At 34.5% G+C, this 15,297-nt stretch overlaps 1 protein-coding gene across 1 annotated transcript; it reads right to left on the bottom strand.

Moving 5' to 3' along the window:
- Positions 1-329: 329 nt before the first annotated feature.
- Positions 330-14,312, bottom strand: LOC131053806 (homocysteine S-methyltransferase 2). The gene is made up of 7 exons (XM_057988454.2): positions 13,609-14,312; positions 10,903-10,959; positions 10,561-10,790; positions 10,285-10,414; positions 7,101-7,304; positions 1,179-1,250; positions 330-786 (listed from the first exon to the last, which is right to left on the bottom strand). Exons 1-7 carry the CDS (start codon positions 13,783-13,785, stop codon positions 562-564), a joined length of 1,095 nt encoding a protein of 364 aa, XP_057844437.2. The 5' UTR covers positions 13,786-14,312; the 3' UTR covers positions 330-561.
- Positions 14,313-15,297: the final 985 nt, after the last annotated feature.

Raw genomic sequence — 15,297 nt, 5'->3', positions numbered from 1 at the left:
AAACTCTTGTAGTGGATATGCATCATATATACTTTAAATACAAATCAATTAATACCGAAGGGTTGAAATCTTCTCCGTAGCTTTAACTCGGTATATTTCTCTCAAATAAGCCTTTTCTCTCCATATTTTAGAGGAGAAAACAAGTCCTTTTTCACCAGTTTTTGTCAAAATAAAACTGCATAGGTACAAGAAATCTAAAACTGCAGTTATATTTGAATGAACAGATTAACTCAGATAGCCTGCTAAATAGTTAAGATTATTTAGCGAGCCTCCATGAAACTTGAGAACTTTAATTTTTCTTATAATATGCCACGTACTATTATGTCAGATAAAGGGAAAACGTAACTTGAACTTAGATTCTCATCTGAAAGCCAAATACAGTTTTAGATTGAACTTTAAATTGAAAACTTTGGCAACAACTTAACCTGCTATTTGCAATTCGTCAACAACCTTAACACTAAATTTTAACTGATAATAGGCATCTTGAAAGATGCCCATTACGCCTACTGAGAAATTTACAAAAGATCTTTTGTTCATTTTCCTTGAAGATGCTTGCATGGTTTACGGGTTGTCCGTACCAAGTGTATAACTGATTTTGGACATCTTAAAAGATGTTTGTTGTGCATTCTCAGTGGGTGTATATGAAGGTCTTTTATTCAAAGTCCTTGAAATTGCTTTGATGGTATTAGGGGTTGTTCTACAACAACCACCTATAAGGGAAGCTCCAAGTTCTTGCCATTTCCGTACATAAGAAACAAAATCAACATCAGAAACCCCAGTGGATACCTGCACAATTGTACAAATAAGAAACCAAAGTTATGTCATAAGCATCCTAACCAAAGTAACAACATTGACTAAATAGATCTCGATCAAAAAATTGATGAGCTCAATCCATAACATTCTATTTTGTGAACATGGTTAATTCCCAGCAGTAAATCTCTATTCTAATTTGTTATAATATTTAAAGTAACTTTTAGATTCGGTTAATTCCCAGCATTAAAATTCTACACTATTGTCATCATAAATGAAATGACTTTTAGATGAGGCACACCCAGATCATGTCAAAAATTGAAACATTTTAAACATCATCATGATTGGCATGCTAGTAAGATGTGTATGTTGAATAAATTGTTGTAATAAAGTTAATCTAACATATATAAGTATCAAGAAGAGCATACCACCCACTCCTTGCGGTCACCATCATATGTTTCTCCACTATTTGGATAAATGAGTATTGGTTTCTCAGTAACCTATACAGCAACAAGACAAACAATAAGCACCGGATCAGACTCATTTTACAGGACACAAGGTAGTATCCCTACTTCAGGCTTGTGGAAAATTAGTTTACGAATAAACGAACAAAACAATAGTTGTTTCTTGATAGGCAAAATAGAAATGCATAAATGCAGACTTCAACACTTCTGCTAATGCTACATCACAAGTGACATTTATCAAAAACATCCACCGCACATTAATCATACACCCACTTAGTAGTGTCATTCTAAAGACAATACAAATATAACTGTTAAGCTTGATACACAGAATCTATATAGAAAGAACTTGTGCAGAACCAACACAGAAGCCCAAAAGTGATAACTAGCTAAGTACACAACCTTGATAGAAGTCATGTAAGCTAGACGGTAAGATATAATTGCAAATATTGTCTGCCTTGATATGATAAATAATTTGGAGTGAATGGAGCATGATGCTACATAAACAACGGACCACTCATCTACTAGTGCAGTTCCAGCTTCAGCCCCTCAAACCGTATTGAACTTTGGCACCAAAATCTGATAAAGATATAATTGCAAATATTGTCTGCCTCGATATGATAGGTAATTTGGAGTGAATGGAGCATGATGCTACATAAACAACGGACCACTCGTCTACTAGTGCAGTTCCAGCTTCAGCCCCTCAAACTGTATCAAACTTTGGCACCATAATCTGATAAATATTGTCCAACATAATCTTCATTAATACCACAAATTATCTGATTGAGTAAGCCATGAAGATAATGTCTTTGATTTAGGAACCTACAAGGTCAACTACAGAGGTTGTACCGTGTACTGTAACTTAAGCTAGCTTAATTGTTTCAATTTGATTGCCTCTCACTCAAATCCATTAGGAGGGATTTGAACAGGAATCCTGGGGAACATACTCTTATATGCAATAAATCAAACATCCAAGTCAATAAACAACTTTGCAGATTCATCATCATGAGAAGTTGGCATGTGTCATGAATCATGAACACCAAGGAGAACAACCTCAATGGGTAAAGAAGCAATTTTTAAAGATGAACTTGGGAAAGAGCTATCTGACTAGATCCATTTAATGGATAAGGGGAGAGATAATTGAGTGAGAGACCATGGAAGGAAGAGTAAGTGCACCATGCTTCTAATCTTAATCATGCCATGAAGGAACTGAATCTTTTCAAACATATAACTGCACACATGCTCCTAAACCATGAACATGCTAAAAGGATTTTACAAATGAGTGCAAATTTACACAAAATGACAAAATTCCATGAAACATGATCGTAATAACTGTCTTAAGGGGTTGTGATGGGTTTGCCAAAGGCTGAGGAAGACAGCTTCGTAGATTGTAAATGGAAAAAACCTAACTGCACCTAAAATAGTATTCAGAAAAGAGCCTTCATCAATTTTGTACTTCCAAAGTTTGCAATGCTTCATACCTGCTCTCATGAGCAATAGACAATTTGCCACTCAATCAGCCATTGTCAACTAGTGGACTGGCAGTGCCAAAGATAGATAGGGAGCAATCAATTAAGGAAATGACCCTTCCAAGGTTTCTAAGAGGAAAGTATATGTTTGAAGATAATAAATTCCATAACCAATGCTCCTAAGTGCTAAATAATGTCTTTCCCGTGCATTTTGAGGCATGGATTAAATGAAAATCTACCATAGATGGAATTCACAAGTGTGAACTAGTTGTTTCTACTTTGCATTGTTACGAACTTAAGGGAGAATTCTCCCCCCATTTTACGATTACAATCTCAGCCATCCTAATGAATTTTACAGGAGGCTAACCTCTTGAGGAACTAGGCTCAACATTATTAACGATCTTGATTCTTGACAGAAGGCTTGCATAGAAGAGAATTCTAAGGAGGGTGCTATTCAGTCATTTCATCTAAAGCACTAGACAAGAAATCTGAAGTTTGATGCTTTAAGCTCATTGTCTCTTCTTCTTCTTGGTTGCCTTCTCCCAATCATAGTTAAACATATAGGATTATTTAAAAAGCATGGATGATCATCAGCTGATTCTTCCCCACAATTCAATCTAGGTATCTGCTCATAAGAAAGGTTCAACAAATATGGGTCCAAAAATCATTATTCTAATTATAATGGCACAAGGGATGCTTCTTAAAATTTCTTCCTTTTATCAAAATGTGATTGCAGTGAAGTTTGTTTGCTAAGGTGGATCTTTATTTGGTGCTCCTACAGAATCAAATTCTTGGGTAAACACAATGCTTGCCTTATAGACTTATTGGCCACCATGGAAGTGATCCTTTCAATCATGCCATTCCCAATAGGACTGATATTCTAAAACCTAGTTCAACCTAGTTCTAGGTCTAGAGTGGTAAGGCTTTTCCCTTGCATGAACACACAAATATTCATTTTGGATTTGCTCTTACAGCTTCTAGTCAAGCATTTGCCCTCAGTAAATGTATAATAAACAAGTCATATGATGGGAAATCTAACATGGGAACATCACATGCATAGCCAGTTTCTCTAAGCCTTCTAAAAAAGTTGAAGTTGGTTTCCAACTCACGATGCTTCATATTCTATATGGATGCAAGGCTGATGTCATAAGGTCTGGGTCAAAGCGCATAAGGAACAGATAAAAGAACTCAGGAGGCTAGAATGAATGCATCAACTGTTCAGGTAAGCTTATCAAATCACTTCTACACCTCATTTGTTAAGGTCCTTGTGAATAGATTCAGGATAGAATCCAGATACACTTTCTCCAAGAAAGCTAGAGCAGTTAAGGGCTTAATATTGATCTGATCCATTTCATATTTTGTGGTGAATTATAACTCCTAGACCTACAAAATTCTGAGGAAACTTTGCTTTCTTCTAACTATTCTATGAAGAAATACCTGGAACTTTTATAAATTAATCAGCAGACATGAGGCAGCACGATAGATTATCAATACTAATTTGAATAATTGTTGACAAGAGAAGAGTGCCATAAAACAATGGAAGGTAGATAATCCCTTACCAAGGGGAACTGCAAGTAAACATATAATTTATGTTGCACTGGCTTCTGTTGACAGGTGAGTTGATCCATCATACACTAAGATAAACAGATATACAGGTAATACCTGATGCATTGATTATGACTGAAAAAGTAGAGCTAGTAACACAACAGAAAACCCATTCTATTAAGTTCTATGAGAAGTTAAATGCCACAAGAACATGCCATAAACATAGCCAGTTAAAACAGCCCAAGACATTAGCCATATCCAATTTTAGAATTACCCCTGCACTCTTATTGCTTTGTCCAGTGAATAATTTCTTGTACAGCAATGATATTCTCTTTCAATCTTATAGACTTATTGGCCACCATGAAATTATCCTTTCAATCAATCAAGTGAAATAGTTTTCCTTACAAAGAAAAGTGAAAACTAGAAGCACTAATGCAAATGCAGCACTAGAATCTCCTTAATATATGTGCTCAAATAAGCTCTCTAATGGATGCACAGAAGGCACAGAGCAATCTACAAACTTCAAAATGAGATTTATGATTTCTCAAGAACTGCCTTCAAGAAAAAGCTCCAAGCTCCTTTCTATGATTAGGAACTGAAAACTAGTTGTAAATACTAGAATGTCCACTCTATTTTTGAATAGCAAATGAATTCTCCTAACTCTTACAATTCTATGTCCTTACTTTAAAAATGAAAATACTAATTCTAAGAAGATAATTGCCCTTGATAATTATCCATTTCCCTCACTACTAACTGTAACTTTTGTCATCTGCCAACCGATTGTGAATTCTGAGGTGAAATTTTGAAGAAACAAGGTAATTTGGGTGGAGTCAGCCACCACAACACCAGTGTGCACGCTCAGGTTGCACTGTAACCTATAGCACTCTAATAAACAGCACATGCATTTTAAGAGCACTTATAAACAACGAGCTGCATAGGAAAGAAAAATTTGTAGCAGGCACCCAAACTAGAAATGAAAGTTCTTGAAGATGACTGGTCCATGTGACATTACATTGAAGGAAATTTCCAAAAAGTGACACTACGGAGAACCTCTAGAATACATCACCACTTACTCTAGGGTGCCATAATCAGCTACATATTTGGGTCAAATATGCAACCATGAAATACCTCACCTTTGTAATTTGATCATTAAAAGTCTAAAAATGGGGATGTCCATTGCCCCATTATTCTTCATGATTAAGTTACACAAATTGTGGACATTACATCGAACCTCTTGACTCAATGTCAAATACATGCATCAATTTTCAATGTACCAGTAAAGCAAAAATAATAAATTTTAATAAAATCATGAACATGCAGTGGTTAGTAGTAGTCCATAATTAAAAATCTCATACTCCTAAGTTACTTGGCTGTCACAAAATATTTAAAAACTCGAGAATCAGCAAAAACTCACAGATTTATTGAACATCAAAAACTACACTAATTTTTTTAAGGATGCTTTAAAAACATGCATATTACTGATTTCCTTCATATATAGATCAAAATTAGAGTTCAATACGAAACTCGAAGTTTAATCGTGGTAAATATGTTGGCCATAATCCTGTATTTGACAATTGATGTGAGAGTATCCGTTGAGAGACTGAATTTATTCTTTCAATATTTTTTCTCTTCCTCAACTGCAGGAAAAATGATCAGCTTTCTTCTAATAAGGTTATGTTGAACCACAGCAACTGCCATTTTCAGCAGAGCACCCAGCATCTTGAACTTACCTTTGAAACAATAAGATATGCATTATGTTTGTACAGCAGGAATGTCCAGTGATGCCAAATTTCACAATTTGAAGAATTAAAGCATTGAAATAACAGGTTTGTTCTTTGGAACTTTTTCTTTCCTGTTCTTTTCAAGACTAAAAGATCAAATAGAGGCTTTAAGATTTTGCTCTTTACTTCCCTGTCTGCATTGGGATGCTTCCAGCTATAACTTAGATAAAGAGTCGAGGCCTGGATTGTTTATCTTTCTACAGTACATATTTACAACCCACCAGCGAAATTATTCTCTCAAAATTGTGCTCTAGCAGTATGATATTGGCAACAGTTTGTGGTTAGCTCGCGTCAATCTGAAGTAAAAAAAGATGACTGAAAAAAATAAAATCGCAACCCTTTTTTATCTTAAAATGTTCAACGAGTTTGTATGTGGCACGAGTTTTTGGCGAGGAGTGCAGTTTTGGTGATTTTTGAAGAATTAAGTGCTGCCTTTTTAAATATATGCACAGTAAAAAATTATTTTCTATACCGAGTAGGTGGCTGATGAGGTAAGGAGGTGAAGAGACCCTAGTAAATGATACAGACACTTGACTCCAATCTAGAAACCAAAGATCTTTCCATATTTCTGGATGAGAAGAAAGCGTATAAATATAACAAGATTGAAGCTGTTGATCTTCCCCAAATCTGTCTCGACCATACATGACAATTTTTGGAGGAGAATAAAATCTCAAGTGAAGCAGAGATGGAACACAGAAATTCAGTTCCATGCTAAATGGCTCTAGTTTCTTCATGAAGACATTCTGTAAATCTAGCATAGTCTTTAGTAATGATTACTAAATTTACTAGTATAACATTAGAAAAGGAATTTTATTTAGAATCTATTATAGACACTGTAGTTACTCTGCTATCTGGAAAAGGTCCCCTCAAGTTCTAAAAATTGGATAAATATGATTCAATGTGTCATTTCATGGGAAAGAGCCATTAATCTAATATTATTAATGTTTTTAGGAAGAAAAAAAAGAAACTTTTTTGTGAAATCGTGCAGAATGCTAAAGATCAAGTTGTTTTTTCATTAGCATTGCATACATTACCTATAAAAAATTATAAAACAAAGAGATCCTCTTCAATGAATGAGAGAAATGTGACGCTACCTTCTGAATGGAAACAATCAATCCGTGAATAAAACGAGGTGCTGTACAATTGATACCAATTGCAACCACCTTTTTACATGAATCAGCAATGGAAGCACATTCTGTCACTGAGTCACCACTCACTACATTCACACCATCTTTGGAGTTGAAAGTAAACCAAGCTGGTACTTGGATATCATCTTCTTCAAGCAATTCAACATAAGCCTGAAATAATAACTCAGAAATTGTCAAAACCTGTTGATACAGTCAGAAATAGTCCATAAATGACAGCTTAAATGTCATTAGCTATTCCAAGTATTAATGTTACCTTACATTTAAAATAGCTAAAACTGTTCACATGGTTCAAAAATCTGGAAACAAAAGCATTTCATAAATAAAATAACAAACAAGGAGGGCTTAACCACCAACGTGTTACTAACAATCTGTGCTACCCAGAAACATGTTCTCAGCAGTTTGTGACACATTATGCATTTCTTAACACCCCAGGAGTGGAGTGACATCTTGGGTTCAGTCAGGGATGTCCCAACTTCCAAGAATGATTGAGTGACATTCCACCTTTTGCCCAGTGCAGCTCAACATTCCCAATGCAAAAGATTTTTTTGGTTTCTTTGTAACTATAAAACCAAAAACATGCTATGAAGGATAAAAAAAGAACGAGTAGAATATAGTATAATGCCCAAAAACATAGAGTCTGACTGGAAGCATTATGATTGCTCCTGACTATTGCTCAGAGTATATAAGTTAACACCATCCTTACTCATATGACAGATAATCGCTTACAGGGTAACTTTCTATGCTTTACTTCTTTACATGATTCTCTTGGATATAATTTGTATCAATTACAATATAAAAATGCATCCATGATTTCTGAGAGCATAATTACATTATTAACTGTTAATTACGGTTGCTCAACTTAAAGTATGTAAATTCATTTTCATTACAATATTCATGTTAGTTCTGTGACATCAAAATTAACTGCTAGCAAATATGGCGATTGTACGTGGATACCATTGTGTCTTATTGCTTGATCAGATTATATAACTTGACAACAATTTCGAGATTTCTTGCAACTCTATATTTGTCAGTTGCTAATTTATCCCTTGGCACATATACATAACTGCATACTAATTGACTAATCCTTTAAGTTCCTCCAGACATCCCCATAATCCATTCCCCGTCTTCCCCATATTTGAATGATAGGGCAACATAGTTTAAAATGTGCTAGTCCATGTTATGCTGGAAGGCAAAGTAAAAGTCCATATCATGCTCAAATGAAAGTTTATATCATGATGTTTACATACAATTCCTTGCAGTTTCACTCTGTAATACTTAATTGCATCCCATATTATAAGAGACATTGTGAATTTGCATTGCATAAGATTGGAAATGCTTACCAATATAAAGATTAAATAATTTCATTTCTTTTCTATATAGAATGAATATTTAAAAATAGTGAACATGCATCCAAATTTAGTGACAAATCAAAAAGTTGCTCGTTCATGTAAAAAATACCAATATTTTCAGATAAATTTAGATAAATTAGGTTTTGTATCAGATAAAAGCTATCAGCCTCAACAATAGTCACAGATGATGCTTGCAGAGTTAAACAAGTTTCAGCCCTACAGTTGGCATACAAGTTTCCTCACCATCAAGAGAAGCTGTAAATAGTAACAACTAATCAATAAACAAGTTGATCAAGTGGCTTTGTTAAAATATCAGCAAGTTTCGCTTCTATATTGCAAGGGTGAAGATCAAGTTGCTGATATTCTAACAGAGCCACTTTGTAAATAAAAGTTTCAATTTCATTGTAAAAATCTTGGTTTGCAACCCAATGAAGGGTTTGATGTAAACTCCCCAAGTAAAGCTTAAAGGGGGGTGTTAAGAATTAATCTTTACTTTGTAAAGTTAATTTCCTTTTAATTGTTACTTGTAGGAATATTACTAAGGTATCCCTACAAGTCCTTTGTCTTATTTGAGTTCTCACAACTCATTTTATTTATTCCAAATATGTGGAATATTAGATTTCCTCCTTAAGAGGATGTTGACACTTTGCACCCACATATTGTGAATGGCATTCATAGAAATGGGAGTTACTTTGTAACTCCTCTCCTCATCTCTATTTAAGAGATGCTTCTCCTCTCATTCTTCACTTCATGATATTATTGTAATGAGCTTCTCTCTCTCTCTCTCTCTCTCTCTCTCTCTCTCTCTCTCTCTCTCTCTCTCTCTCTCTCGGATTTGCCTTCACTCTTTAGATTTTGCTTTCATTCATAATACACCTCGGGTTTTTCTTTGCTTTTCCCCTTTCAAAATCTCTTGTGTCTCCTCTTCATGTTTGGGTGATTGCTTTCAAGCTTCTCTTCTATTTTGGTAAATTTTACTTCAATCAATAACTTAATTGTTATTCCTTTCACTATCGAATAAGTGAGGTTACTAAATATGGACCGATAGTTAAGGGGGGAGGCCTGCTCCAGAACAGATCAACAAAGTCAGATTTCAGGCTCGAGTCTTGAAAAAACTCTTAGCAAACTTCAATGCCAAGGGCAATGAAAAGTGTGAAATTGATAAATTCCTAAGCAGTACCAACTTTTGTGTTATTGTAATTGCACCAAAGTCCACATCAACCCTTAAAAAACAAAATCTGAATTACGACGTGATGCCAAATTTCCCACCAACAACTTTGTACTAAGTGAAATTCAAAGCCGAACCTTAGTGCGGCAACTAAAGAGAGGTTGAAGATAGATGCAGAGTTCAAGCCAACATTTGTCACGAGAATTGTCATTGACTGAAGAATGGAAGGTGAGTCAACTTCACTCTTCAACTATTGGGAGATGGGAGAGAACTCCCCTAATGACGGAGGACTTCATGCAAAAGCTGTCTTCCAAATTATGTCAAAGACTCAAATCACACCAAGGGATGCTTCAATACAAAAACTGGAAATACGAAGGAGATTTAGCAGTCAAGCCAAGGCTGTTCCAAGTTCCAACATTTGGATTAGTGTAACAAGGCTGTTCTAGGATTCTCTATAACAGATCCAAGGGGCGTTATGAGGTTGAAACATTGATCTCCATATGAGATGCAAATATTGTAAAATATGTACTTTGTTTAGTTGATCTTAAGAGGAGAATTAGGTAAAATTGTAATATGAAGCAAAATGGTCAATTTTAGGATTTTGACGGTGTACCTGTGCCTCTAGCTTGTTAGGTATTGTTTCAAAAGCTAGTAAATCAGCTCCTGACTCTGCAAGAACTTGCACTCGTCTTCGATGGAAATCTTTCAAATTCTGAAGGGTCATTCCAGGTCCATAATCTCCACTGCAAGTAAGAAAATTTGGCCGCATGCCCAACTTATATTTGTACATCAACTTTTTGTCTCATCGTATGTAGTTGTACCAAAACTAACAAGACAAGTTCATTAAAAATATATATATATATATATATGATTATTAATGATCTCCTACCTGTATTCAGAGCCATCTGCCAAATATGCTCCATAACTTCCCACAGAAGCTGCCACCAGTACAGGATGATAATTTGGAATTTCAGCAGACTCAACACTATCATCTGAATTCTGTGCACATTTTTTCCAAAAATTGTCACGTGCTTCACAAGCAATCTCAACACTCTTACACAATAGAGCTTCTCCTTCAATGGTTGACAAACCTTTTGATTCAAAACCTTGAATGGTTGCCTGTTTATAATCAAAACCCAACACCTATGAAATGAAAGAATAGGTGCCAAGTTAAAGGAAAAAAGAGCGAACATTTAAGAATGTACGAATAGTGAATATTACAAGCCCAGACCTGATATGATGCTGTTATTATGATCTCAGCACCAGCTTCAAGATATTCTTCATGAACCTAATTATTTGAAACAAGAAGTAATGAATATATGAAATTTGAGGAATGAAACACAGAATATACAATGATAGTTGGCATAAGTTTTCCACAGTCCATGTAGTATTCAAAAGATTGCTTTTGGAATCAACTGTGTATGCTTTTGTATCAACATTTCGGATCACTTCCCTCTTCTTAATGATGGATCACTGAGTGTGATCCTAAACATTGATACAAAATCATGCACAGTTGATTCCAAAAGCAATCATTCGAAGAATATACAATACCTAAATCCATTCCTTTTGAGTTAAAACTTAAAAAGTGTGGACTTGGAGAAAATGCCAAGAAACGTCCATGATATAGATAGTTGTCAATGATATCAATATGAGTTTGTCAACAAGGTTAACATTTGGGTTTTACAGCTTTTCATTTCAAAGAAGTGGAAAATGGATTTGCTTTTGTTGCATACTTCTTTATAAGTTATTTTCTCATATATGATTTATTAGCAAATCAGAATTTACAAAGCAAATTTTAGGAAGATATACACTCTAACCAACTTACATCATAACATGTCAAACAAGTTAAATAATGAAAATGAACCCCTGCTTGTGGAAGCCTGCGAGAAGATATATCTACCTCTATCATAGCTCAGGAGCAATCCTAACCTTGTAAATCCATTTACACCCGAAGTTAATGCAAAGGGACTTGTTTCCTGACAAATCCTTATAAAAAGTAGAAAAGGTACTAAGATTTTACTATATGCGATTTACTCTTACAACATATTTATTTGTAAATTACATAGCATTTTCATCCCCTAATGACCTTTAGAATCTTAAATATCCCTGACATTTTACACCGTCTAGATTTGGACACCCAATTGAAAAGGGAATATCATTTGACATTCCAAGAACCGGTCCTTATGGAATATCATTTGATTTGACAGACCAAGAACAGAACTAGATGTTTTATTTGTGTGCGTTCTTTTTTGTCGCCTGCAATTGTTTTTGTGTATATTAAAGGAATGTCTTATCCAAGACCTACTTTTCAACAGCTGTGTACGAGAAAAGAAATTGGGGCACCCTGTTGATGAGACAAGTTTGACATATTTATGTTGACGCTCCTCCCCTTTCTGCTATGTTTGCATTGAGGTCCATCAACATGTAAGTTTCTGTAGCATGTATCTGTGATTCTATCGCATAGATAGACAACATTTTTTTAAATTTTAGTATCTACACACTATATGAATAGTAAATACTAAATAACAATACCATGTGAAAAAACTGTCACTCAGATGAAGTTTATAAGGTATTACCCAAACACAGGCTTTGACAAACCTAAAATGACTTTGAAATGAAAGTCCCCAGGTGAAAGTCACTAACATCACCAGTGGCTTTGGAGTCATGCCTAGTGAGCCTTCTCTACTTTGTGGCTGTTATCATGAATGTAATTTAGAAAATTTTGTGACTTACAAGAGAGTGGTTATTAATATTATCATGTGACGTGATTTGTAAGCAACTTCTATCCTCTAAGTGTTTTTAGTTTTCTGCAGTAGTTTGGGAGTTGTGTTTTGCGAACCTTCTAGAGCTTCTTGTTGTTCTGATGTTATGTAATTTCCTAGGTTCTTCTATCCTCTCCAGTACAAACATCCCCAGTAATTTCAGAGTCGTGACTTTTTGGTTCTTTTCTAGCTTTGGGATTGTTATCCTGTGATGTATACAGACTTTATGGTATTCTACTCTCTTAACTTTCTACTAACCTCTCCTATATCACCAGTACTTTTGGAGTCACAACTTGGGATCCTTCTAGCTTGTGGTTGTTACCATGAGATGTAGCTTACTTCTGCTATCTTCGCTGGTACTAACATCACCAGTAGTTTCAGAGCCATACATTCTGAGCTTTGTCGAGCATGCATGTGTAAAGGCGTTCTATAATTTAAAAGCCTTTTCTATCCTGTACTAACGTCACCGGCAGCTTTGGAATCATCCCTTGTGACCCTTCTCTAGTTGCTTGTTGTAATCATGTGACACAAGTTAAACTTTACAAGCTAGTTCAAATTATAGCAGTTCACAAATTCCATGAAATATTCAACTATGTGAAGGTTTTATTGAAAAACAATCATACAATTGTAAATTTTTCTAATTCAAAAAACCTCAATGCATAGATACTCCATTCCCACATCCCCGCTGGAAAATGAATCCTTAAAGCTCTTATATTTTTAAAATGCAAACCAAAAAAGAAATTCTTCATACTCCTATATTTTTTAAATGGAAAAAAATAAAAAAATCGTTACAATTCAATCATGAAAATATAACTCTTGAATTATGAAAAACAAAACGAAAGAACAATCCGTACATCTAAAAATAATGAAAAACAAAATTGATTAAAAAATAGAATAAAATCCGTACAGCTCTTAAATTATGAAAAATGAAAATGAAAAAACAATCCTTATCTTTCTAAAATGACTGAAAAAAAATCCTTAAAACTCTTCAATCATGAAAAGCAAAAAAAACCCATACAAATCTTGATTCATGTAAACCGAAAATGCAAATAAAAAAGTAATCCTTACAACTCTTAAATCAGAAAAACAAAAAATGAAAAAATAAAACTTAAAACTCTCAAATGCTGAAAAAAAAAAAATTAAATGCAAAACAAGCATTAACCGAATATTCATACCTGGCGAATGAGATGAGGAGTGGTAATGAGGCATTTAGCGCTCCAGAGTGGATCATTGAGATCTGCTCCATGACTCTCCAGCTGCGTGGCAAGTCCTCCATCAATAATACCGAAGCCTCCTGCCTTCTGCAGAAACTCCTCCAACACCTTCGACTTATCCCCGCTTCCAAACTTCATCGCAAATCAGAAAAATAAAAAATCCAAACACAAAGATTGTCCAATGTTTATTTGCAGCAACAAACAACAAATTTAAGCCGAACAGAGTAGGCCAGAGACAGTGCAGCTTGAAAACCCCGCAATGGTAGGGTTCCCGAGTTGATTTTTTAGATCGAAATGATGTCGCATCAAATAGAACAAGATGGCGATGGCAGTAACAAGGAACTTATACTAAATAGGGTCCCGTCAGTTGATTGTTCTATTCGTAAATCCATTAACTTCCCTTTTCTTATTCCATGCCGATTCTGTCAATATCAATTTACCTTTCTTGTCCCATTTGCAGTAATGGAAAATCGTGTCGTATGCCACTATGCTTAGCAGGCACGATTTTCTCAAATTTGAGATTGAAATTTTGGATAGCCGTTGTCGAGATGCCATGTGATCTTTTTGGGGATAGGTGGCATTGCGTATTGGCACGTACTACCCACTATGCTTTGTTGATTATCCATTCGCAGGATAAGTTATCACATGACGCACAACTCAAATTAGTAAAGAATTTTTCGTGGAAGTTATTTCCACTCTCATGATATGGAATGAAATTTTATGGGAACATACATCGCACTGATCCATAAGTAGTAGGTAGGTGATTGAGAGTATAAAAACAAATATTTTCCTTTATTTAATGATTGATGCTGATATGATATAAATGTAAATCGAAATTAATAAATTTTATAATAATAATTGAAATGTTATTTTTTTAAAAAATATTTATTTTATTTTATTTGAATGATCAATTAATGACTTAATATAAATGATTAATGAAAATATAAATTTTTAAAATATTATTCTTTAATTATTATTAAGGGAAGAGCACTAGCCACTATTCATGTTTTTATAATAATCTATAGAGATGTTACTTTAAATATTAAAATATTTTAATTATTATTACGGGAAGAGCACTAGTTATGTTCATGTTTCAATGATCATTCACTTCATGCATACCTAATCCCCCAATTTTTTTTGTATTTTAGTCATTAATTTTTATAAAAAGGTTAATAATAAATTGCAAATACACCAATACATGTTCACATTGACTAATGAAAATAAACTATACATATATTACCATTTCCAATAGCATAGTAGGTAGAATTTCGACGATTTTTTTGGTTGTCTTTGTATGTGACTTAATTGCTTATAGCTATTGTTTTGGCTTCTAGTAGTAATGACGAATATTGAGGGATCCATTATGCATGCACGGGTCAAAAAGTGGTCATTTCAAAGTGTCGCTCGATATCAACTTAAAGATGCCCCAATAATTGTGCACTACAACCACCTCAAAAATGACTAACACTTACGCACAAATGTCCTAGTGGTCATTTCAAAGTGTTGCTTGATACCAACTTAAAGATGCCCCAATAATTGTGCACTACAACCACCTCAAAAATGACCAACACTTACGCACAAATGTCCTAGTAGTTCTGTGTTATGGTACCAATAAAGTTGCACAACCCCTCTAATTAAAATCCAAAAATT

The sequence above is a fragment of the Cryptomeria japonica genome, chromosome 10, assembly GCF_030272615.1.
Source record: "Cryptomeria japonica chromosome 10, Sugi_1.0, whole genome shotgun sequence".
NCBI lineage: Eukaryota > Viridiplantae > Streptophyta > Pinopsida > Cupressales > Cupressaceae > Cryptomeria > Cryptomeria japonica.
The sequence above is the reverse complement of the archived record's forward strand: the minus strand, read 5'-3'. Positions and strand labels throughout refer to the sequence as shown.

What these genes read in the sequence shown, in the direction of transcription:
- LOC131053806 (XM_057988454.2), bottom strand. Translation starts at nt 13,785, where the DNA reads ATGAAGTTTGGAAGCGGGGATAAGTCGAAGGTGTTGGAGGAGTTTCTG. An exon ending in TAATAACAGCATCATATCAG is followed by an intron (nt 10,791 to 10,902) that starts GTCTGGGCTTGT and finishes GATTATAAACAG; the next exon opens with GCAACCATTCAAGGTTTTGA. An exon ending in GCAGATGGCTCTGAATACAG is followed by an intron (nt 10,415 to 10,560) that starts GTAGGAGATCAT and finishes TCTTACTTGCAG; the next exon opens with TGGAGATTATGGACCTGGAA.